This window comes from Thamnophis sirtalis, unplaced genomic scaffold (assembly GCF_051295495.1).
Source record: "Thamnophis sirtalis isolate CommonGarterSnake01/CBP01778 unplaced genomic scaffold, rThaSir2_p1.2 scaffold_13, whole genome shotgun sequence".
Lineage (NCBI taxonomy): Eukaryota > Metazoa > Chordata > Lepidosauria > Squamata > Natricidae > Thamnophis > Thamnophis sirtalis.
In genome coordinates, this window is record NW_028261393.1 from 44,817,834 (window position 1) to 44,842,239 (window position 24,406).

The 24,406-nt window shown below is 43.2% G+C and overlaps 1 protein-coding gene across 1 annotated transcript in view; it reads left to right on the forward strand.

The window, feature by feature from the left end:
- The window catches only part of LOC106548733 (connector enhancer of kinase suppressor of ras 2), a 217,428-nt gene that overhangs the window by 160,208 nt on the left and 32,814 nt on the right, over positions 1 to 24,406 (forward strand). The window contains exons 14-15 of the mRNA XM_087727105.1: positions 8,240 to 8,271; positions 24,355 to 24,403. Of these exons, the coding sequence (XP_087583231.1) occupies positions 8,240 to 8,271; positions 24,355 to 24,403 (81 nt within the window). The remainder of the gene's footprint in view (positions 1 to 8,239; positions 8,272 to 24,354; positions 24,404 to 24,406) is intronic.

Below are 24,406 nucleotides of genomic sequence, written 5' to 3' on the forward strand. Positions count from 1 at the left end.
CAATGGGTGGAAACTAATCAAGGAGAGAAGCAACTTAGAACTAAGGAGAAATTTCCTGATAGTTAGAACAATTAATCAGTGGAACAACTTGCCTCCAGAAGTTGTGAATGCCCCAACACTGGAAGTCTTTAAGAAGATGTTGGATAGCCATTTGTCTGAAGTGGTGTACGGTTTCCTGCCTAAGCAGGGAGTTGGACTAGAAGACCTCCAAGGTCCCTTCCAACTCTATAATTCTATCAAATATGATTTCGATTTAGATTACTTTATTGTCATTGTACCTTGTACAATGAAATTAAATGCCATCTTCAGTGTACATTATACATAAGAAAACTATTAAAAAAATAAAACAAAAACACACACATCTTTCACATTTTATACAAGTAAATTGAAAAGCCCTGATGTTGCATTAATATTACACTATACAGTACAATTCAATACAGCTACTGCTCTGGGATAGAAGCTGTTTTTCAGCCCATTTGTCCTTGTTTCTATTGTCCTGTACCGTCTGCCAGATGGTAATAATTTTTTAAAAAGGCTGCCCAAGATGAGATGGATCTTTAAGGATGTTTTGAACTTTCTTAAGGCAGCAGAGGCTATAAATCTCTTCCAAAGAAGGGAGAGGGCAACCAATGATCCTCTGGGCAATGACTTTAACCCTCTGGAGTACTGTCCTATCTGCCACTGTGCAATTTGCAAACCATACACAGGTACAGTAAGTTAAAATACTCTCTATGGTGCAGCAGTAGAAGGTCACCAGCAGATATACTGAAGAGCTTCTGGTTGGTCCTGGAATTGGAAATGAAAGGAGCAGTAATTTTTTTTTTCTAATTCTGTATTGCATCATCAAAACGTCTTCTAAAACTTGGTTGAAGATGGCCTGCTCTCTGCTCAGGAGACACAAATTGATGACCCTACCTGCTGGATGAGGTGAAATGGTTGCTAAATATTTTGCTGATAAAATCACTCTTCTACGCTCGGGGCTGATTTTCATGAAATAACTAGGGCAACATCTGTTCTCAGATTAGTTGGAGTTTAGGAACTTCAAGGAAGAAGGGATGCTTCTCTGCAGCATGAGCTCGGGGAATCTGGTTACTTCAGGTTGGATCTGGGGAGTAGTGAATAAGTGTAGCAGCTGCTTTGAAAGGTGTTGTATGTCCACCCCCGAAGAAGCCAACTCTCAGTCCCACCATAACAGATGACCTCTACCCAGTCTCCCATTGTCCAAGTCTGTCAAGATCTTTTGGAATCCTGAGCTTGTCTTCTGAGGTGTTGGGTGTTGGTTATTGTTTTTAGATGCTATTGACCTCGTTGTCTCTTTGGACTGCCTGCAAAGGTTGCAGATGGGGAGGGGGCGCTCTTCTTCCCCAATTGTGTCAATTGTTATTTGGCATAATTCAACTGCCTATGCAGGGGGTGGGCTTCAAAAATTTTAGCAAGGGGTTCTCCTTGCTGGGTGGGCAAGGTCATTGCGGCCGTGGCCTTGTCAGCCTCTTAAACCATGGCAGGGGGGCATTTTTGCCTTCCCCGGGCTCTGGAGGCTTTCCTCGAACCTCCAAGAGTGTGAAAATGGCCTCCCCAGGCTCCAGAGGCCCTGTGGAGGCCAGAAACGGGCCCATTTCCACCTTCCTGAACTTCCAGTAGGCCCGTTTTTCATCCTCCATGCACGCCCTACACTTTCCTGCATCCAAAACGTGGGGACTCCTGGGAGGGGTGGGATGGGCGGGGCCAGCCAGGAGTGAGATTTGAGGGTTCTCCGAACTGCACAGAAACTTAGCTAGAGGTTCTCCCGAACCCCTCCGAACCCCCAGCAGCCCACCCCTGCGCCTAGGCCTGCAAACCCTACATAGAGAGACCAGAGTCTCCGAAACCCCTGAGTAAATCTCTAGAGTCGACAGCACCATGGACCGAGAATGAATATAAAAAAGCAAAGATCGGAGAGAAAGGGAGATGAAGGCTTGCCTAACCTGTAGTTTGCCTGTTGTGTGTTTAGAACCTCAAACTATAGTTCTCATTGTAAATTATGGCTTTCCCAACCTATGATTTGGCTGGGCTGAAATTTTCCTTGCAATTTCTCAAGTGCTTCCATTCCCCGCCAAAGAGGCTTCTGTTTTTCTGTCTTATTCTCAAGTACCTTAAGAATCCCTTTCTAATTTAGTTCATATCCGTCTGAATTTAATTAATTCGCGGAGGGGGGCTCGGGGGAGGTTCTGTTGGGACTGTTGATGGGTTGTTCCAATACTATAAAATCTTTCTGAAGCTCCGTGTGTGTGTGTGTGTGTGTGTGTGTGTGTGTGTGTGTAGTTCCTTTCATCCCAAAGGTGGTTTTTCCAAAAGGCAACTGGACTATCTTGGTTTCTTCCCTTTGAAAACATGTTGCTTCTTAATCAAGAAGCTTCTTTAATTCTAAGTTAGAACTGTGTTAGAACAGAAGAAGCTTCTTGGAAGAGAAGCAAAATGTTTTCAAGGGGGGGGCAAGAAAATCCAATTGCCTTTTGGAAAAAGCACCTTTGGGACAACCATGGTGTGGATGATTAGGAATCTCCATAGAACTCATGATTTCTTTTCCTGGAAAGAAGCAGCAATAACTCAACTTAATTAGAACTTAATGTGTGGTCCTGATTCTTTAGACCTGACATTAAGCTTGTCAAATAACAGTCAGCACTAAATTGATATTGTTGTGGACTACCAGTGGAACTGGCAGCAAATTCGGACAATGAGAAGGTTGGGAAGGAACATGAACCAGTCCTGAAGTCTGGGGAAGGCTCTGATGAGGGCTCTGTGTCGGAGGCAGAGAGGGGGCCAGGACTGTCTGACAGTTATCAGCTGCCTTCAGAGTCAGACATCAGTGAGGCAGATGAACAGCAGGAGCCTTTTCCCAGTGTGCGCATGCACAGAGTTGCCAGATGAAGGGAACAGCTAAAGAACAGGGGTTGACTTGGAAGTAAGGCCACAGGTGGGTGATGAATGGCCCCTCCCAGAGGAAATAAAAGAGGAGCGAAAGGGGAGTGGAGTTTGCAGGAGACAATGAGTTCACTTAATTGGTTCATGACTCTCCGAGACGCCTTGCCAAGTTTTGCAGATATCGGCCTGGCAGCTCTCCAAGCCAGATAAGGTCTGTGACTGTAAATCCTCCCTTGGAAGACTTTGCTGGAAGTGAATGAACAGAATTCACAGTAAATTAATAAATGGAGTTTTTTGTTTTTTGTTTTGTTTTGTAAAAGGAGTTTGCTTCATGCTCTTGGGGAGCCTCGGTCAGAACAGATACTAGATAGCAGTTAACAGAATTAAAGAGAGGTTGGGCATGGAGCACTTGTGGGAACATAATGATTCTAGGCTGATTCCTTTCTTGACTCTGCCCTGGGGCTCCACCTGTCTTCCTGCACCATTATCTGTAACCCTGGTGGTTTCAAGCAATCCTAAGGTGTGTTTCTCCAGATGTGTTAGGAAGAATTCACAGTCTGAGTGGTGGAAGGCCCTAAATTTATTCCCCGTATCTTCAAGTAATCGTAAAAAAAAACCCTCTGCTTAAAACCCTGGAGAATCTCATCCTTTGTATCACCAATGTTTTGTTTAAATGAACTAGTGATCTCATTCCTTATAACTCCTCATCTCCCCTCTGTTTCATCCCAAGAACAAATTGGTTCTGGAAGATGGAAACTATAAGCAGTTAAATTAATGATAGCTAAGCTAATAACATATCAAGATGCTGACAGCCATTTTCAGCTTTTTGTAAAATATAGAGACTCCTGGGGTCTCTATTAATGATAACTCTTGAAATAGAACGTGAGCGATATTAGGAATTCCATTTTAATCAACTGAATTCTGAATTTCTAATGCTGGCTCTCTTTTTTTATAGTCAGGGAAAGGTGTTGAATTGTAGCATATTTTAATATGCTTAAGATGTTGTCCTATATGTTCACACCTAAGTAGAAAAGTAGGGATCTCTCTAAACCAAGGAAGCAGATCTGAGACAATCTACTATCCTGATGTTTTTTTTAACCCCCGTGGAAAGACAACTGGGAAACACAATCAAAATTTCTCTTTTTTCTTTTGCAGTGCAGTGCAGTGCAGTGATGGGTGGAGTTGAGAGGAGAGAGTGGAGTGGAGTGGAGTGGAGTGGAGTGGGGTGGGGTGGGGTGGGGTAGAGTAAAGTAGAGTAGCGTAGAGTAGAATAAGGAAAGAATACAATAGATTAGATTAGAATAAGGAAAGAACAGAGTAGAGTGGAATGGAGTGGAGTAGAGTAGAATAAGGAAAGAATAGAATAAAATAGATTAGAATAAGGAAAGAGTAGTTTAGGGTAGGGTAGGGTAGGGTAGGGTAGGACAGGACAGGACAGGACAGGACAGGACAGGACAGGACAGAATAGAATTCTTTATTGGCCAAGTCTGATTAGACACACAAATAATTTGCCTCCAGTGCATAAGCTCTCCATGTACATACAAACAACAAAGTGATAGGTCACATATCATAGTTACAATGATTATTATTCATAAGTTACAATAGCAAATGATAAATCATTGATACCAATAGAATATATTAGGAAAGCTGAGAAGATGAGAAGGATCATATCAACACAGACTTCAACATGGGTAAATAACTTTAGACCTAAGTCAAAAAAAGAGATATTTCCAAAATAGGGCCCAATACTTCTCTGAATGCACTTAGCAGCCATATGCCCCAAATTAGAGATGGGGGGGGGGGATAATAATTGCAGCAGAGATAACAAATGTGAAGTTTACAATATGAAAGCATCGAGGTCTCTTTTCACTTGCTGTTGTCGTTTGCTAAGGACTGACGTGCCAAAGTGCGGATCTCAAATTGTTCACACTTTTCAGCAATGTTTGCAAATAGACAAATGGTATGACACAATTTCAGAGCATATCAGCTGGGGCTTCAAGCTGTTTCGTTGGCTTCAAAGCTACGCCATTTTCCTGCCTGCTGAACTTGCAAAGAATAAGTAAGTGTCCTCCTTTAGAAACTTTGCATTCTAATCAGCTACAGAAAACTTCCCCACCTATCAAAATGTTTTCTCTGGCCAATTTTTCCGTCTTCTTCTATTTCATCCGTACCAGGACAAAAAAATGGTTTCTCATTAGCGCTATAAAAACATGCATGCAAATCCCAGAAAGGATATTTGATACACAAAAGCTCATCCATCTATAAATGTGCCAGGGAGGTACAAAAAATATTCAGGTGCACAACCAGGTCCTGTTAAAATAATTGGGTGACTTTCTTAAGCCAATGGGACATATTGTCTCCGTTTGATAAATTATCCTTTTCCATCTGTAATTGGCATTATGTGGCACCATTAGAGCCCGGGGGACCAAAGGCAATTTCTCCTCCCCCCGCCCCCCAAAAATCAGCAAGAAAGCAGGTTTTTTTGTTTATTTTATTTTTGTTGTCAAGCTTGTATAAGATAACAGATATAAGTATAAACATGATTATAAATGCAGGAAATGGATACAAATAAATGGAGACAGTAGGACAGGGATGGTAGGCACGCTGGTGCGCTTATGCACAGCCCCTCTTAGGAATGAGGTGAGGTCAAAAGTAGACGGCTTAAGGTTAAAGTTTTGGGGGTTTGGGGATGAAAGAGTAAGGTAATGCATTCCAGGCATTGACCACTCTGAAGTCGTATTTTCTGCAATCAAATTTGGAGCAGTTTACCTTGAGTTTGTAATAACCCCGTGTATTATTGAGTTTGAAGCTGAAGTAGTCATTGACAGGTAGGACATTGTAGCAGATAATTTTGTGTACTACGCTCAGGCCAGACTGAAGGCAGCGTAGTTCTAAGTTGTCTAAGCCCAAAATTTCAAGCCTGGTAGTATAAGGTATTCTGTTGTGAGCAGAGGAGTGGAGGATTCTTCTCGTGAAATATCTCTGGACTCGCTAGATTGTACTAATATCTGATATGCAGTGTGGGTTCCAGACAGATGAGCTGTATCCGAGAATTGGTCTAGCAAAGGTTTTATAAGCACTAGTTTGCAATACAATATTACCGGAGAAGAAGCTTCTCAAGATTAAGTTAACATCTCTTAATGCCTTTTTGGCAATGATGTTAACAGTGAGCTCTGGCACTTAGATTGTTTGAGATGAGTACTCCAAGGTCCTTGACAGTGTGGGGATCATCCCCAAGATCACATCCACCTAGCTTTTATTTGGTGTTCGGTGTTAATATTAAGTTTCTAGTTTCAATTATATTTACTGTGCCTTGGCAAATCTGGTGTAATATTGATCTTTTTCTCCCAATACGAGTGGACTGATTATAGGTAGTCCCCAACTTAGGACAGTTCGTTTAGTGACGGTTCAACATTACAAGGGCATTTAAAAAGTTTTTTTTCACACTTACGACCGTTGCAACAACCCCATGGTCACGTGATCAAACTCCAAACGCTTAGCAACCGGCTCATATTTTAAGACCGAGAGCCGAGGTGGCGCAGTGGTTAAATGCAGCACTGCAGGCTACTTCAGCTGACTGCAGTTCTGCAGTTCGGCTGTTCAAATCTCACCGGCTCAGGGTTGACTCAGCCTTCCATCCTTCCGAGGTGGGTAAAATGAGGACCCGGATTGTTGGGGGCAATATGCTGACTCTGTAAACCGCTTAGAGAGGGCTGAAAGCCCTATAAAGCGGTATATAAGTCTAACTGCTATTGCTAAGACGGTTGCAGCTTCCCAGGGTCACGTGATCAAGCCTTGCGACCTTCTGACAAGCAAAGTCAATGGGGAAGACAGATTCACTCAACAACCGTGTTACTAATTTAACAGCTGCAGAGATTCACTTAACAGCTGTGTCAAGAAAGGTCATAAAATGGGGCGAAACTCTGTTAGGAAACAAATTTTGGACTCAGTTCATATCAAATCAATATAGATGTTATTTGTAATTTATTATTTTACTCTAGAATTTTTAACTGGATATTCCTTGAGTGTTTTTTTTTAAATATTATTCTGATCTCTGGTCTTTGACTGTAATAAACTTGATCTGATTTTATTTGACTCAATTGTGGTCGAGGACTTCCTGCAGTTGTTCCCAGCTATTTCTCTTCCTAAGCAAACATCCACTTCGCAGCTATAAAATAAATACAAACTCTAAGAAAGCCTAGGTGGCTTAGCGGCTAAGACGCTGAGCTTGTTGATCAGAAAAGTTGGCAGTTTGGCGGTTCGAATCCCTAGCGTGGTGAAAGGGAGTAAGCTCCCATTACTTGACCCAACTTCTGCCAACCTAGCAGTTCTAAAGCAGGTAAAAATGCAAGTAGAAAAATAGGAACCACCTTTGGTGGGAAGGTAACAGCGTTCTGTGCTCCTTCAATGTTTAATCATGCCGGCCACACGACCACAGAGACATCTTTGGACAGCTCTGGCTCTTCGGTTTTGAAACAGAGATGAGCACTGCCCCCTAGAGTCAGGAATGACCAGCATATATGTGGGAGGGAAACCTTTATCTTTACCTTTAAGAAAACCTATATTTCAGATATCCTGAACTTGTTTTCCAGCCTGTTGCATTTCAGTTCAGTTCAGTTTATTGGTCTTGTATGCCGCCCACTCCCGAAGGACTCCGGATGGCTTACAATAAACAAGGGAAGGGGATAAATAGACAAAACAACAATTTAAAATACACAACATTCATAGTTACCGTGGGGCTGGACACTTCAACAGCCCCCCGGCCTGCCGGAGCCGCCAGGACTTAGTGGCTTTGTGGAAGGCCGGGAGAGCAGTAAGGGTCCGGATCTCCACGGGGAGCTCGTTCCAGAGGGCTGGAGCTGCAACAGAGAAGGCTCTCCCCCGGGGAGTTGCCAGCCGACATTGGCTGGCAGATGGGATCCGGAGAAGGCCTAGTCTGTGCGATCTGATCGGTCTATGGGAGGTAATTGGCAGGAGGCGGTCTCTCAGGTTTATTGCTCTATACTAGATTAAAAATTCAGAAGAAAGTGTGCTGTTCTAAAGGAGTTCAAAACTACTGCTTTGGATGGAAAAAACTTTTAAAATCTTTGTCCCACCCATGCATTTTATGTTTGCAAATTCATAACTGCTTTTTAACTTTTAACACTGTTCTCTAAAGTGGGCGCAAGCATTAAGTCATCATACGCTTTGAAATACTCAGTTGCTACTCAGGGTGGTTTGTCTGTTTTTGGTGTTAATCGCATTGGGAAACTTCGCTTTCCTGTATGTTGTCATCTTCAACCCCAAATGTTAAACGTCACTTCTTTTTTCTTCTTCTTTCCCTTCTTCCTTTCTGCAGAGAACAGCCGACTCTGCCGGAGATTCTGAAAGGTAACCAACTCTTTTTATTTTTATTTTTAGACAGCAATGCTAATTAAGACTTTGAAAATGTGGCCCTCCATTTGAGTCTTTGAGATTTTGCTGGATGTGCTGGCAGAATTTTTGTCCTTGTAAATTTGACCTCGTTTGCCAAATCATAGATAGGAAATAATGAATGGCTTTCATGATGGCTCTGGATTTGGAGAGGTTTGCATGAAAACGCTAAAATGGCAAGAGAGAAATTGTTATAGCAAGCTATGTAATAGGAACATAATTTTAAAACAGAGCCAAAATATGCAGTTGCAAAGTAAACAAAGATTTATTAACTCCTTCTGTTTTCAGTGAGATAACTAAAAAAAGTCCCAATGCCAACTGGGACTTCGGTTTATTGTGGCTGTCATTGACTTTGATCTAATAAAATCTATATCCCAGGCAAACATTTGGGTGATTAGATTAGATTAGATTAGATTAGATTAGATTAGATTAGATTAGATTAGATTAGATTGTGTTGTATTGGGTTGGGTTGGGTTGGATTGGATTGGACTGGATTGGATTAGATTAGATGACTAGAGTAGAAATTTTTGCACCAATTAAAATCTATGGCAGGTGTAAATCATGATTTGTTCTCTGTGGGAACAATTGTTGATTAACTGACTCTTTTATCCAAGGTCTACATGGATTTTTTAAATAATATTTTAAAAATCTTGGCTAGAGCATTTCATTCAGGCAATCCACACAACTTCAGTTGATTTTATTACTGCATTAGGATGTTATTTTATATTTTTACTGTATTTTAATATGTATATAAAGTATTTGTTTTAGGCTATTTTTTTCTGGTTTATTATTTGTTTTTTCTATTTTATAACCTTAAGAGAGAAGTTATTTGAGTTAGATGACCTTATAGATCTAGTAAATAAATAAATTTAAATTCTTGAAATAGAGCTCTGTACAAATATTATTATATCTTATTTCTTTTTTTCATCTGAATATTTTGGTCAGGTTAACTATTTCCCAATAGTCAGGGGAGAAAAACCTGATGCACAGAAATGCCCATCAGTTTTCCATAAAACTTTTATACACACATGTAGGCATGTGCACATACATACATAGAGAGAAAAACTGTATGATTTCTATTATGTAATATATATGTGTGTGTCTGTGTGTGTGTTTTATTTGTGCTGATAAATAAATATCGAATTCCAGTAAGGGTATGGCTAGCTGATGAGAGCTAAATAGCTTGAAATAGATCTATACTGGTCTCCCTTTATTTATTTATCAGCACAAATAAAACACAAATATAACAAAGGCAACAGTAAAAATATTGGGTTTCTGTCGTAATGGACTCTTGTGACGAGCCGATTGACAGAGAATGGAAGCAGTTAGCTTCCTCCCATAATTGGGGCATACCAGGGGTTGTGACTTTATATATATACTGTACTGATTCAGAACTGAAGAAGCTTCTTGGATGAGAAGCAAAATGTTTTAAGGGAGAAAAAAACCAGACCAGTTACCCTTTGGAACAACCATGACCTGGATGACTGAGAATCCCCAATAGATATTTATGCAAAGCTCTCTTGCTTTTGACATAAACTTGGAGAAATGTGCTGAAATTGTCAGGTAATGAGGATTTAATAGCTGCCAGCTGATGTAAGGTTGTAAACTGTAAATTGTAAGCTGATGCAATGAGGATGATTCAGCAATACAGGCATAGCCTATTTAAGACTCTGGTGGGTCCACACCAGTGGTGGGGTTCCAAATTGTTTACTACCAGTTCGCTCGCATGCTCTCGCGCTCTCGGGCAACACTTCGACACATACGTAGAAGCATCCGGGTGGGTGGGCGGAGTCTCCCACTGCCACTACTGCCGGTTCCCCCAATCTGGCCTGAACCAGGAGCAACCCACCTCTGGGCCACACAAGACATTTACCATTTTAAGAGGTGTCTATATATAGGTGGCCATTAGATGGTGGTTGTATCTCTCATCGTGTATCTCATTTCTCTCCTTGTGTCCGTAGCGGAGTGGGAAGGGATTTATCTACCATGTGTATGTCTGAACACTAGATGGTAAGGGAGCATTTTCTGAAATGGGAAAAATATCCATGTTTGAATCAGAAAATAACAGTGGCCGTCATTAGCTTGTTCTCCATTCCAGTAAGTGGAACGCTAACAATAATCAGGCTGCACCAAAACTTCCTCCTGGTCAGATCAGTGTCCTCTTTCTTTGGACTGATCCTTAAAGACAAGTGAAACATTCAGCAGTAATATTTTTTTTCTTAGCAAGAACAAAACTACTGGCCTTGTAAAAGCTTGAGCTACATTAGGGATAATAAATATTTCAGAGACTTTTGTGAGATCGAAATCGTTCAATGTACATTTTAGCTGGAACCCATCTAGTGCAGAGTTCCAGAATTAGCACTCAAACCAAAATGCTACCCATCATCTTTGTCCTATTTGCTAATTTTAAGTGTGTGTGTGTTTTTTTAATGGCTCCATTAAGAAAAGTATAATACAATATATACCAGCCTGTTTACCCAGTATATGACCAATAGATATAAACATCTATTATAGTAAATTAGTCAATTCACATATTAAATATATATTTGTTGGAAGGGGCTGCTGGATTGGTGCCAGGCTCCCCACTCCCCCCTTGTTCTCTGCTCTCTACCCATCTATCTTTCTTTTTTGGTAGTAATGTAGTGGTTTTTCTCATTGTGTTCTCTTTTGCTCTTTATTTTATTGGTCTATTGTCATACTTCCTATCTCTTTACATTCTTTTCATTTCTTCCCTTTTATTGTTGTAAGCTATCTAGAGCAGCCCCACAGCGAGATAGGTGGCATGTAAATTTAACAACCAGATAAATAAATAAAAAGGTATGGCAGGTTGTGAGCTGTGGTGGCGCAGTGGCTAGAATGCAGTATTGCAGGCAAACTCTGCATTCCACTGTCAACAGTTCGATCCTGGATCAAGGTTGACTCAGCCTTCCATCCATCTGACATTGGTAAAATGAGGATCCAGATTGTTGGGGGCCATATGCTGACTCTGTAAGCCGCTTAGAGAAGGCTGTAAAGCACTGTGAAGTGGTATATAAGTCTAAGTGCTATTGGTGGTACTAGTGCTATTTTGCAGCCCAAAAAGCCAATGCAATCCTAAATTGCATTAACAGAGGGATACAATCAAGTTCAAGTGAGGTACTAATACCACTCTATAAAGCCTTAGTAAGACCACACCTAGAGTACTGCATCCGGTTTTGGTCACCACACTACAAAAATGATGTTGAGACTCTAGAAAGTGGGTAGAGAAGAGCAACCAAGATGATTAGGGGACTGGAGGCTAAAACATATGATGAATGGTTGCAGGAACTGGGCACGGCTAGTCTAGTGAAGAGAAGAACCAGGGGAGACATGATAGCAACATTCCAGTATTTGAGGGGCTGCCACAGAGAAGAGGGGTTCAAGCTATTTTCCAAAGCACCTGAAGGCCAGACAAGGAATAATGGGTGGAAACTGACCAAGGAGAGATTGGGCCAAGGTGGCGCAGTGGTTAAATGCAGCACTGCAGGCTACTGCTAGATCAGCAGGTCAGCGGTTCAAATCTCACCGGCTCAGGGTTGACTCAGCCTTCCATCCTTCCGAGGTGGGTAAAATGAGGACCCAGATTGTTGGGGGCAATATGCTGACTCTCTGTAAACCGCTTAGAGAGGCCTGAAAGGCCTATGAAGCGGTATATAAGTCTACTGCTATTGCTATTGCTATTGTCCTTAGAAATAAGGACAAATTTTCTGACAGTGAGAACAATCAATCAATACAACAGAAGTTGCCTTCAGAAGTTGTGGCAACTTCATCCCTGGAAACTTTCAAGAAGATTGGACTGCCATGTGTCAGAAATGGTGCAGGGTCTCCTGTTTGGTGGGGGGGTGGGGTTGGACTAGATGACCTACAAGGTTCCTTCCAACTCTGTTAATCTGTAAAATGAATGAATTACTCTGGTTTCACATCAAATCATATAAATCTTTCAGCTTAATATGTTTCTTTAACACCTTTAGTAGGAACGAAAACTTGCTCTCAGTAAATCCTGAGCATCTTGAATAAAATGAAGTCTAAACTATCGTTTATTCCATAGATGATGCAAGCAATTTTATAGAACACGTTAGGCAAAAAAAAACACCCAAAACCTTGTTCTACCACTAGTGGTAAATAAGGCTACATGCTATTGCTATTGCTATGGTACAATGTCGTGTATGTTATGCTCAACTGCATCAAGAATTGTATTAGGAAATGTGTGTGCAAGTTCTCAGGTTCAGAAGCCGCACAAATAAGATCAAATCAAATGTAACACTGAACAATAAGAAATAAGTATAAGTATAATCTTTATTGTCATTGTACAAAATAAATACAACGAAATTGGTTATAAAGCTATTCCACCTGCTTGTATTGATACACTTGATTCATTCTAGCTTTCTATATGTTGCAAAAGAAATCTTTATCTTTTCGAGATTGGCAAAGACTTTCCCTGTAGTTTCACCATTTCCCCATCAACATGCCCAGGGAGCCAAGAGGGATCTGCTTTATTTATTCCTGTGTGATATTTCATTTACAGCCCACCTCCCATTTTGACAAGATGAGAAAAATGAAATTTGAGGGTGATGCGTTTGGACTGTTGTCTTGTCCTTCAGAAAACCCAGCCATGTCATTCCTTTTAAATGAAATGCAATCCAAAAATCCTCAAACCATTAATGCAGAAAGAAAAGCACATTGTTGTGGCCCGCCAGTGGCCAGCGGAGCTGGCAGTAGATTGGGACAGTGAGGAGGTTGGGGAGAAACCTGGGCCAGTCCTGGAGTCTGGGGAAGGCTCTGATGAAGGCTCTGTGTTGGAGGCAGAGAGGGGGACAGAGCCGTATGCCAGTTATCAGCTACCTTCAGAGTCAGACATCAGTGAGGCAGACAAACAGCTGGAGCCTGTTCCCAGTGTGTGCGTGTGCAGAGTTGCCAGACGAAGGGAACAGCTAAAGAACAGGGGTTGACTTGGGAGTAAGGCCACAGGTGGACAATGAATGGCCCCTCCCAGAGGAAATAAAAGAGGAGCGAAAGGGGAGTGGAGTTTGCAGGAGACAATTAGTTCACTTGTTTGGTTCATGGCTCTCTAAGGCTCCTTGCCAAGTTTTGCAGATATCAGCATGGTAGCTGTCCAAGCCATATAAGGTCTGTGACTATAAATCTTCCCTTGAACGACTTTGCTGGATGTGCTGGCAGAATTCACAGTAAATGAATAAAAGGGGCTTTTGTCGGGACCAGAAGTTTGCTTCCTGCAAGCCTAGATCAGAACACATCTGGGATCGAATGCTGTAGGCAGGATGTTGCTTCTTACTCTCAGTGTCAGAAGATGAAAAGAGTGGGGGAAACAGGCCATGATGGATAGTTTGTCAGGCCAAGTTTTAGCTTTTATGGCTATATTGAGTTTCTTGGCAGGTTTAAATTCTCCAAGGGAATAGCCGAGCCTTCTGAAATTCTTCAGGCATTTTGTCAGATAGAATGTTAAACAAAATGAAGAGAAGGGAACTGAAGTGAAGGCCATTGAATAGCTAAGTCCGAATTTAGCTTCCGTAGGAAAGGAAAGAGGCAAGATAAGCTACTATCTGATCACATAATCTTCCCATAACCCACACAGGAAGGTGAAGTCATAGTACAGGTCAGGGGTGCCAGCATTACTACTGGTTCAGTGCCCCCAATTTTTTTGTGCACGTGCGAATTTTCTGTGCATGAGCACACCAGTAAAAAAAAGGGGAGGGGGGTTACATTTTTTCAATGAAGATTGTTCTGCGCATGTGCAGAAAGAAAATAAAGATGGTGGCTTCCAGGATAGAACCCTGTTGTGACTCAGCAGAAGTTTGCTGTGAGTTGAGTCGGGATGCAGGAATAACAATGCAGCTGGGGCTCGTTAGTGTGGTCTTCTGGAGTTAAAAGGACTGATGGTGCCACGCCCTGGTGGCAGAAGTCAACGTTCATCGTTCATCGGTCGTGGTTTGTTTGTGAGAGACACTTGGATAAGTGATTTTCTTTTTGTAACCTTGATTCAAGGAGACACTTGGATAAGTGATTTTCTTTCTGTAACCCTGATTCAAGGAGACACTTGGAGAAGTGATTTGCTTTGTAAGAGAACTTTGTTTTGCATTCTGTTATCTTCTTGCCAGAGACTTTATTTATGTTTATTTTTGGGCTCGCAGCCAGCGTGAGCCGAGGCTGATAAAGTTATTTCCTTTTAAGTCTGTCTGACTGTCGTCTGTTAATGAGCGGAGAAGGGGGGTCAGAACAGAACCCATACAGTCACGTGTCCGACTGAGTTACTATCTATTCAGCCGAACCGATCCAGATAGGTTTGAACCTACCTCTGGTACAGGTAGTCCTTTTCTTACAACCATGATGAGCCCAAAGTATCTGTGGCTAAGCAACAACATTTCATTTAGTGACTGTCCAATGTTACAGCGGCACTGAAAATTGTGACTTATGACCGTTTTTCACAGTTACGTCATTTATAGCATCCCCGTGATCATGTGATCAAAATTCAGATGCTTGGCAATCAGTTCATACTTATGACCGTTGCTATGTCCCAGAGGTCACCTCATCACCTTGTGTGAACCATTGCAGTATCTCCCTGGTCATGGGATCAAAATCTGGACCCTTGGCAACGGGTTCATATTTATGACAGTTGCCATGGCCCGGGGTCATGAGGTCCCCTTTTGTGGCCTTCTGAAAGCAAAGTCAATGGAGATTCACATAACATCTGGAGCAGAAAAGTTCATGAAATGGGGCAAAACTCACTTATCAAATGTCTCACTTAACAACAGAAATTTTGGGCTCAATTATGGTCATAAGTTGAACACTACTTGTATACCATTGGAATAAGTGACCACAGGTAGGGAACTCCTTCTCCTTCATTAGAGCTTTTCAGACAGAATTAGGATTGTCTTCTATTGGGGAGAGTGTAGTGAATCCTGCGCTATCCAAGGGTGTTCTGATTGAGGCTTCCCAAGAGCCTGAAGCAAACTCCTGGTCCCGATAAAAACCCCTTTTATTAATTGGCTGTGAATTCTGCTCATTCACATCCAGCAAAGTCTTTCAAGGAAGGATTTACAGTCACAGACCTCATCTGGCTTGGAGAACAGCCAGGCCAATATCTGCAAAACTTGGCAAGGAGCCTCGGAGAGTCATGAACCAATGAAGTGAACTAATTGTCTCCTGCAAACTCCATTCCCCTTTCGTTCCTCTTTTATTTCCTCTGGGTGGGGCCATTCATCGTCCATCTGTGGCTTTACTCCCAAGTCGACCCCTGTTTTTTAGCTGTTTCCTTCCTCTGGCAACTCTGCACATGTGCACACTGGGAACAGGCTCCAGCTGTTCTTCTGCCTCACTGATGTCTGACTCTGAAGATAGCTGATAAGTGAAATATGGCTCTGTCCCCCTGTCTGCCTCTGACACAGAGCCCTCATCAGACCCTTTCCCAGACTCCAGGACTGGCCCATCTTCCTCCCCAACCTCCTCACTGTCCGAATCTGCTGCCAGTTCCTCTGGCTGCTGGCGGGCCACAACAAAAGGGTTGAATTTCATGGCCTCTTAAGTCCCTTCCAACTCTAGAATTCTATGACATAATAATAATAATAATAATAATAATAATAATAATAATAATAATAATAATTAAAATACGTATTAAAATACGTCACGACGTCCTAGGCCCCTGGGTGGGGCCCGACTAGTAACCAATGCCAAATCCGGCGAAACAACTGGCCGCTGTGATACAATTGTACAATAATAATAATAATACAAAAAAACCACCCTACTTGGAACAACTTATATCCTCCAACATTACCTTAACAGTTCCTAGGTCCTTGGCTAGGACTCAAGCTGTTGAGCTACCAAACAGCCCAACCAAAGGCTGTGAATCTCACCAAAGATTAACCACATAATAATAATGATAATAATAATAAAAATCTCTCATCATCGTATTCCTTCTTGATGTCTTTCAATGCCCATCCACTGTGGTGGAATGCAGTCTGGATTCCCAGAGAGGGAGAGAATCAAGAGACAATGAAGTTAGACAGTTTGTGCGTGAGAAGGAGGGTGAAGACAGCTCCTTCCTAACAGTTCCCAGAATACATATTTTATGATGCAAAGAATTGCTTTAGCTTGGCAAGGTTTCTGTCTGTAGGTGAGGAACAACAAAAGAAACTTCTAGGAAGTAACTAGACATACATTTTTCAGTTCTTGGAGCTCAACTCCCACCCATCCATCCCCCTAGATGCAAACGGCAGCTTGTCTCCCCTTTTCCTACCTATCTCAATCTGCTATTGCAAGCCTCTGAGTCATCGCAGCCAAGGACAATACCATTCCTGCAGCAATTTTCTTGCAATCTTAGTATAATCTTAGTGATCAAAGCACCTGCGTGTCCCTTTCAGTCCGTTTTGCTTGCCCTTGAGTGGTGGCAAATGTTTTCTGGCTGCCTTGTTCTTGACTTCCTATACAGCCTTGTGTTATTTCTTTAATGGGAATTGTAAATTATCTTCCCAAGGAGCTGTGCAGGCACAAACAACCTCAGCCTGGGATTATGAATGAGGCCGAGCCTCCCCCCCCCCGCCTCCCGCTGTGTTATTTAAATGAAACAAGTCGTTTTATCCCTTCATTTCCACCCCTAATTAGAATTGTGCAAATAGAAGAAACCAGGCGTTGTAATTATGGAAATGTTTACCTTTACGGAGGCCTTGATGCACTTATTTGAAAGGACTGGAGTCTGGGTTGGATTGTCACCGGCTAGGTGCTCCAATGAATGAGCAACGGTTGCCCATTTTGAACATAGCAGCCGGATCATGGTTAGGTTTGCAAGCACACCTTGTCAACCCACCTGATGCACACAACTCACTCACCTCCCGAGAGTTTCTTGCTGTCAGCAACACCCCTTGTTTGGCCTTTCATTGAAGAGCCTTCTTTTTAATGCAACTGAACCATTGCAGTATAAGTAGAGGTAGAGAGTCTAATACGGGGGTGTCAAACTCAAGGCCCGGGGGCCGGAGCCGGCCCGCAGGATGCTTAAAGCTAGCTCACGGGGCCACCCTGGAAACAGCAAAGGCCGGGGCCGCAGTACCACTGCCAACAAAAACGGAGCTCGGGAAGGCCACGCATGACCCCCTTGAGTTCTGGTTTCCTGGCAGAGGGTTGCAGGACGCCCTCCCAGCTGAAAATGGGGCTCGCAAGGGCAATGCCAGGAAGAGCCGGGGTGGCGCAGTGGTTAAATGCAGCACTGCAGGCTACTTCAGCTGACTGCAGTTCTGCAGTTCGGCTGTTCAAATCTCACCGGCTCAGGGTTGACTCAGCCTTCCATCCTTCCGAGGTGGGTAAAATGAGGACCCGGATTGTTGTTGGGGGCAATATGCTGACTCTGTAAACCGCTTAGAGAGGGCTGAAAGCCCTATGAAGCGGTATATAAGTCTAACTGCTATAATGCGTGGCCCCCTTGAGTTCTCTTTTTGCTGCCAGAGGTTCGCAGGATGCCATCGCAGCCGAAAACTGAGCTCGGGAGCCTGTTTTTGCTGGCAGAGCACTCGCGCCGCCACAGGCGCCCCCTGACACCAGTGACGTCATACTGCCCATGCCTACCCCGGCCCTCTGAGGTCAAACACAATCCTGCAGTTGTGCTTGTGGATGCAGCAAGCACAATGAAATCGAGTTTGACACCCCTGGTCTAATACTTTCATCCAATACTTTGACCTCTGCACATGCCCAGAAGGTCCGTGATGATGTCTGGGTGGGTGGACGGAGCCTCACACTGCCACCCCTACCGGTTGGCCCGAACCGGTGCGAACTGGCAGAATACCACCTCTGGTACCGCCACCGACCAAACAGCAGCCTAGATATAGTTGCCCAGTTCTTCCTACTCCATTCATTATCTTTCCCTTGTCGTGGTGGGATGACTCTGACCTTCACCGCCTTTGGCCAAAGGAAGAGCTGGCTCAGAGTCAATTCCCGCTTGGAAGAACCTTCTCCCCAGCTGCGTCCCCCCTCTGATGGGACATCTGTTTTGTTGAAGTTCTACACTGTAGACATATCTGCTGGGAGCGCCAACCACGGTGTGGAGATCTGTGATGAGCGGTTACCCTGCAGTGCAATTACGGATAAATTCCCATAGCAGCGTGTGGCTCCACATTTGTGTGGCTAATTATAATGGCACGCAGCTCTGAGGCTGGTGGAGAAGTGCCAAAGAATATTGATTGCACCTGTCTGCCTGCAAATGGATGGGTTGACGCTACTGGGGGGGGGGAAGCTGTGAAAGGGACCAATTTATGGTATATACAAGTTGGCTCAACATCTCGCTCTCAGCTATGATGTGGGGAGCGATGGATGTTACAAGCCCATCCATTGCTTCTAATCCCACAATTCCATCAATTGCTTGCAATCCAATTTATACCTTGGCTTACGGTAAGGGCCAGAACAGTCATAATAAACACATCAGGGCTAGACTGAGCAGTCCATCTGCATTTAAAAGACAAAGGCCACACTTTTGAAGACAGCAAAGTCCACATTTTGGGCAGAGAGGACCTCTGGATTGAAAGGGGGTCACAGAGCAGGGGTGGGTTTCAGGCGGTTCGCGGCGGTCCCCGCGAACCGGTTGATCGGCGAACCCGGAAGTAAGTAACTTCCGGGAACGCCGAAGGCTCCACCCGCCCGCCCGCGTTTCTTACCCGGTTTTGACGAGTTCTGCGCTTCTGCGCATGTGCAGGACTCATACAGCGCCTATGCGATCCTCCAGGAGCAGCTGGAGCATCGCACAGCCACTAGTATGCATGCGTGCACTGCGCGCGTGCACGAGGACGCCGCCGGCCCCGTTCCAACCGAACCGGTTGGAACGGGGTGAGAAACCCACCCCTGTCACAGAGGCCATCTATGTCAAAACTGAACAGCCCTATCTCAACAGAGGGGGGAGGGATACATCATCTATCTCCAACAAAGGTCCTTTCAGCAGTTCCAAGAATGCTCCACACCAGTAATGGTATGCTATCCTCTTTACTACCAGTTTGGTAGCAGGAGAGCACACGTCTTCTAAAAATTAAACTGTTATCGGTAATGTATCGAATGCTCTCTCGTCAGTCCTGCTTTCTGAAAGAGAGGCTTTTCTCGAAAGTTAAGGCTTACAGCAAACTATTAGCAGTACATTTGGGGGGGGAAAGCAGATTTAAAATATAAATAGTCGGTGTAGTTTTTGCACTACAGAAACTATGCTTCAAGTTCAGCTATTCGCCCCTGTTGCAAACTATGTTTCAAGTATGGCAAAGTCCATCCCCAGAGGCCACCTGGAGCACTTTTGCCACACCGGCCGTGTCATGCTGCTGCCTTCTTTCAAGCGTTCTCCCTTTGGGGTTGAAAAAAAAACCCCTATCTTTATTTCTTGAATCGGCAGACCAGCGTGCGTTTCTAAATCGGCTCGATGCGAACCGCGATCGCTTCCTCTTTTGTTCAGCTAGGAAATGTGCTGCTTCTTTGGCCTTTTTGCTCAGCAGGGCTCAGTCCAAAAGCCGCAGCAAGTCGCGAAAGACCTTTCAGTCACAGCTGAGGTTTTCTCCCACCGACGTCTCAAACCGCTGACCCTGAAGGAATGCCCGGCTGTAGCCAAATCAGCAGCGAGCTGGCTCTCCTGCTGCTTAGGCCAATAATGCCCGCAAAAAAAAAAAAAACCAGAGAGAGGAAAAGAGGAATGAGCTGTGGGTCCTTCTGGCTCGGCGTGCAGCTGTGCCCTGTGCTGAAATGATAAGTCAAAGTCCAGCAGCTTTCCAGATTTGATACATGTTCTGAGATGGCTACCTAAATGCTGTTTACGTCAGATGCCTGGATCCCTGCAGGTGCTGTGAAATGAAGAGCGCAGAAGCTGAATGGCAGAGTATTAAGTTCATGTGCGCTGGGAACTTAGAGGGAATCCTCTCACTGGGCTGGGCAAGATGTTATTTTACCTCTTATCACACAGTTTCAGGAGATAACCTTGAGTAACAGCATTACAAAAGCTTAACTACATCCACTCTGACCCTATCATGTTTTATAAAACTCCATCGTCTTTCTGCTCACAAACATTGCTAACAGGATAACAGAGATGGAAGGGACCTTGGAGGTCTTCTAGTCCAACCAACTGCTCAAACAGGAGATGCTAGATCATTTCACACAAATAGTTGTCCAATCTTTTCTTTAAAACCTCCAATGCTGGGGCTCCCACAACCTCTGGAGGCCAGTTGTTACACTGATTGATTATTCTAACTGTCAGAAAAGGGAGGGAGAGGGGGAGAGAGGGAGGGAGGAGAGAGATAGAAAGAGATAGAAAGAGAAAGAAAGAAAGAAAAAGAAGAAAGGAAGTAAGAGAAAGAAGGAAAGAAAGAAAGAGAAGGAAGGAAGGAAGGAAGGAAGGAAGGAAAGAAAGGGAAAGAAAGAAGGAAAGTGGGAGGAAAGAAAGAGAAGGAAGGAAAGAAAGATAGAAAAGAGGAAAGAAAGAGAAGGAAAGAAAGAAGGAAAGAAAGAAAGAAAGAAAGAAAGAAAGAGAAGGAAAGAAGGAAAGAAAGAAGGAAGGAAGGAAAGAAGGAAGGAAGGACGTCCAGCTGCCTTTTGGAAAAATCAACTTTGGGACAACCATGACCTGAATGCTTGAAAATCTCCATCGATACCAAGACGGTCTCCTTCATACCATATGATAAGAAAACAGCTGAGTTTTTGCTAAGACTCAACCACAAAATACCCAGTTCTGTTTTTACCTAGATTATCACATAATATAAGCCCAGTGCAGTTCCCCTCATTTGTTTAAGACCGGTAGTTTCCATATGCTGACCTGCTCCCCATGTGGGAAAAGCATGATGTCTGCAATTATTTGTGGACACGTTCTATAGTTATGGTTGATTAGGTCAACTGACAATCTAAACAGGGATTTCTCGTTTCAGAAAACAAAACAGTCCCGTGATTCTCTTGCAAGAATTCAGTTCTGTATTCTGGTTTCACAGCAGAGAATCAACCTTTGCCTCAGCAGGATTTTGTCCAGATGGGCACTGATCATAAAAAATGAGGAGAAGCATTGGAACTGACAAGTTTCAGATTAGTTAGAGCAATGCTTAGAATCAGGAGAAACCCACCACACCAAACCTGGAGGGTATGAAAAATCTCAGCAGCTTTCAGAGATACAGGCGGACAAAGTTCATGCTTTGTGGCTCCTTTATTCATGATTAGTCTGCCAAAATTTGACAGCAAAATCATTAATTTTCAGTGTTGTAGATAACGGCAGAGACAGTTAGACTTAGATATGTATATGAAATAAAATTCATCCTGGCCTCGGAATTTCAACACACTTTAAGCGTTCCCGGAATCGTCGAAAATCAAAAATAAAGAACTTTCTTAAATAATTGGGCGCCTCAAAGAATATCCTTCTCGTTTTGAAGAAGAAGAAGAAAAGCAAGTTCAAGAAAATCTGATGGAGGGTTCCAGAATGATTCATGTTATAAATAGAATCCAGAAATTGATTTGTAGGCAATCCAGACACAATGCAAATTACTAGAACAGATAAGATAGTGGTAGGCAGCTTGGGCAACTTTAAAGAGGGCCTGGAAATGCTGAGAGAGGAAGGCAATCAGAAGATAATCACAGTGGGTGCATATGAACCTAAGATTTCAACAGCTTGCTCTGGACTCCCATTATTAAGTCACAATGTTGGGAAAGTGCTATTGCCTATATCTGTAGTGTTTGGTTGACCACAACAGGAAATAAAAAGATGAACAAACAGAGGCTCTAAAGGTCTTTATGTTTTACAGGGTAGGACAAGAAGCAATGGGTGGAAACTAATCAAGAAGAGAAGCAACTTAGGACTAAGGAGAAATATCCTGACTGTTAGAACAATGAATCAGTGGAACAGCTTGCCTCCAGAAGTTGTGAATGCCCCAACACTGGGAGTCTTTAAAAATATGTTGGATGGCCATTTGTCTGAAACGGTATAGGGGTTCCTGCCCAAGCAAGGGGTTGGACTAGAAGACCTCCAAGGTCCCTTCCAACTCTGTTATTCTATTCTATTCACACTCAACAAAGCAGTGTTAGAATTGAGAACTATTTATTTGCTTATTTATTTTTATCCTGCCTTTATTATTTTTATAAACAACACAAGGTGTTGTTGAACATACCTAATACTGCTTCCTCCTCCTATTTCCCCCACAACAAACCATCCCGTGAGGCGAACTGGGCTGAGAAAGAGGGACTGTGGCCCATGATTCGGGCTTCACTTTCCACTTTTGACTGTTCAGAAATAGAGACATTCCCTGAAGCCCTATGGACTTGCACTCAACTAAGCTAGACAGAGCAAAGGTTTGATATGAGATCTAGAACTTGGTTCTTCTAGGGTACGTCATGGATTTGCCATGAACTCTGACAGTTCTGCCTCACCCCATTCCCAGTCCCATCTCCCACAGCTGCATTCATGGAGACCAGCTTTGAGGTTTGACAACCCATAAACTCAATCTGGATCTCAAATCAGCAGAACTGTTAAGTGGCCAGTTTGAAGTCTATAAAGGCTATACCTAAAGATGTTGAGGTGAGAGGGTGATATAAACAGAGTAACATTATTGGAAGGGACCTTGAAGTTCTTCCATTCCAGTCCTCTGCTGAAGCAGGAGACCCCGTACAATTTGAGACAAGAGGCTGCCCAGTCTCTTCTTAAAAACCTCCATACATAGTTATCCACTCTCTTCTTAAAAGTCTCCAGTGATGGAGTATCCACAACTTAACTTTAACAGACAGATTAACAGAATTGGAAGGGACATATGTCATCTAGTGCAACCCCCCGCTCAAGCAGGAGACCCTACACCATTTCTGAGAAATGGCAGTCTAGTCTCTTCTTGAAAGCTTCCAGTGATGAAGCTCCCACAACTTCCAAAGGCAACTTCTGTTCCATGGGTTGATTGTTCCCACTGTCAGAAATGTTCTCCTTATTTCTAGGTTGAATCTCTCTTTGGTCAATTTCCATCCATTATTCCTTGTCTGGCCTTCAGGTGCTTCGGAAAATAGCTTGACCCCCTCCCCTCCTCTCTATGGCAGCCCCTCAAATATTAAATAACAGAGTTGGTAGGGGGACCTTGGATGTCTTCTGATCCAATCCTTGCTCAAGCAGGATATCCTACACCACTTCAGACAAATGGTTGTCCAATCTCTTCTTTAAAACTTCCAGTGTTGGAACATTCACAACTTGTGGAGGCAAGCCAGACCACTGGTTAATTGTTCTCACCATCAGGAAATTTCTCCTTAATTCTAGATTGGATCTCTCTTTGATAAACTTCCATCCCTAACTTCTTGTCCTGTCCTCAGGTGCTCTGGAGAATAGGCTGAACCCCTCTTACTTGTGGCAGGCCCTCAAATATTGGAAGACAGCTATCACCTCACCCCTAGACCTTCTTCTCATTAAGTTAGCTATATCCATTTCCTGCGACCATTACTCATATGATATAGCCTCAATTTCTGGGGCTCAATTCCCTCCACCAGTCTAGTACTTATGTGTTCCTTTCCAAATTACCCTGTTTCCCTGAAAATAAGACCTAACCGGAAAATAAGTCCTAGCATGATTTTCAGGATGCTCGCAATATAAGCCCTACCCCCCAAAATAAACCCCAGATTATCAGCCAGATGGATGCATTTAGTACCATATTTTCCCGAAAATAAGACCTAACCAGAAAATACCCCCTAATGCATCTTTTGGAGCAAAAATTAATATAAGACCCAATCTTATTTTGGGGGAAATACAGTAGAATTCTAAAGACTTCAAAAAATCCACTTCTCAACAACCCGTTTTTTCAAATAAATGAATGGCTTCCGTGGTTTGTCCAGTTCTTGCCAAAATGGCAAATGATTCTGAACTTCTTTTTTTTTTTTTGTTTATTGATCCTTTTGGGCTAGAATGTGCATGAGCAATGAGAGACATGCCAGGCAGCATAGTTCAAAGAGCCAGAAGGTATTTCTGCAACCCGTCACTGTAACCAGTATAAATGGCATTTATTATTCATTCCGTTTGTGTTTTTTGAAATCTTTTCTTCCGTGATCTCTTTGCAGGTATGTCAGCTCGGCTGCTGAGCGCCAAGGAGGTACAGCTATGAGAAAGGTA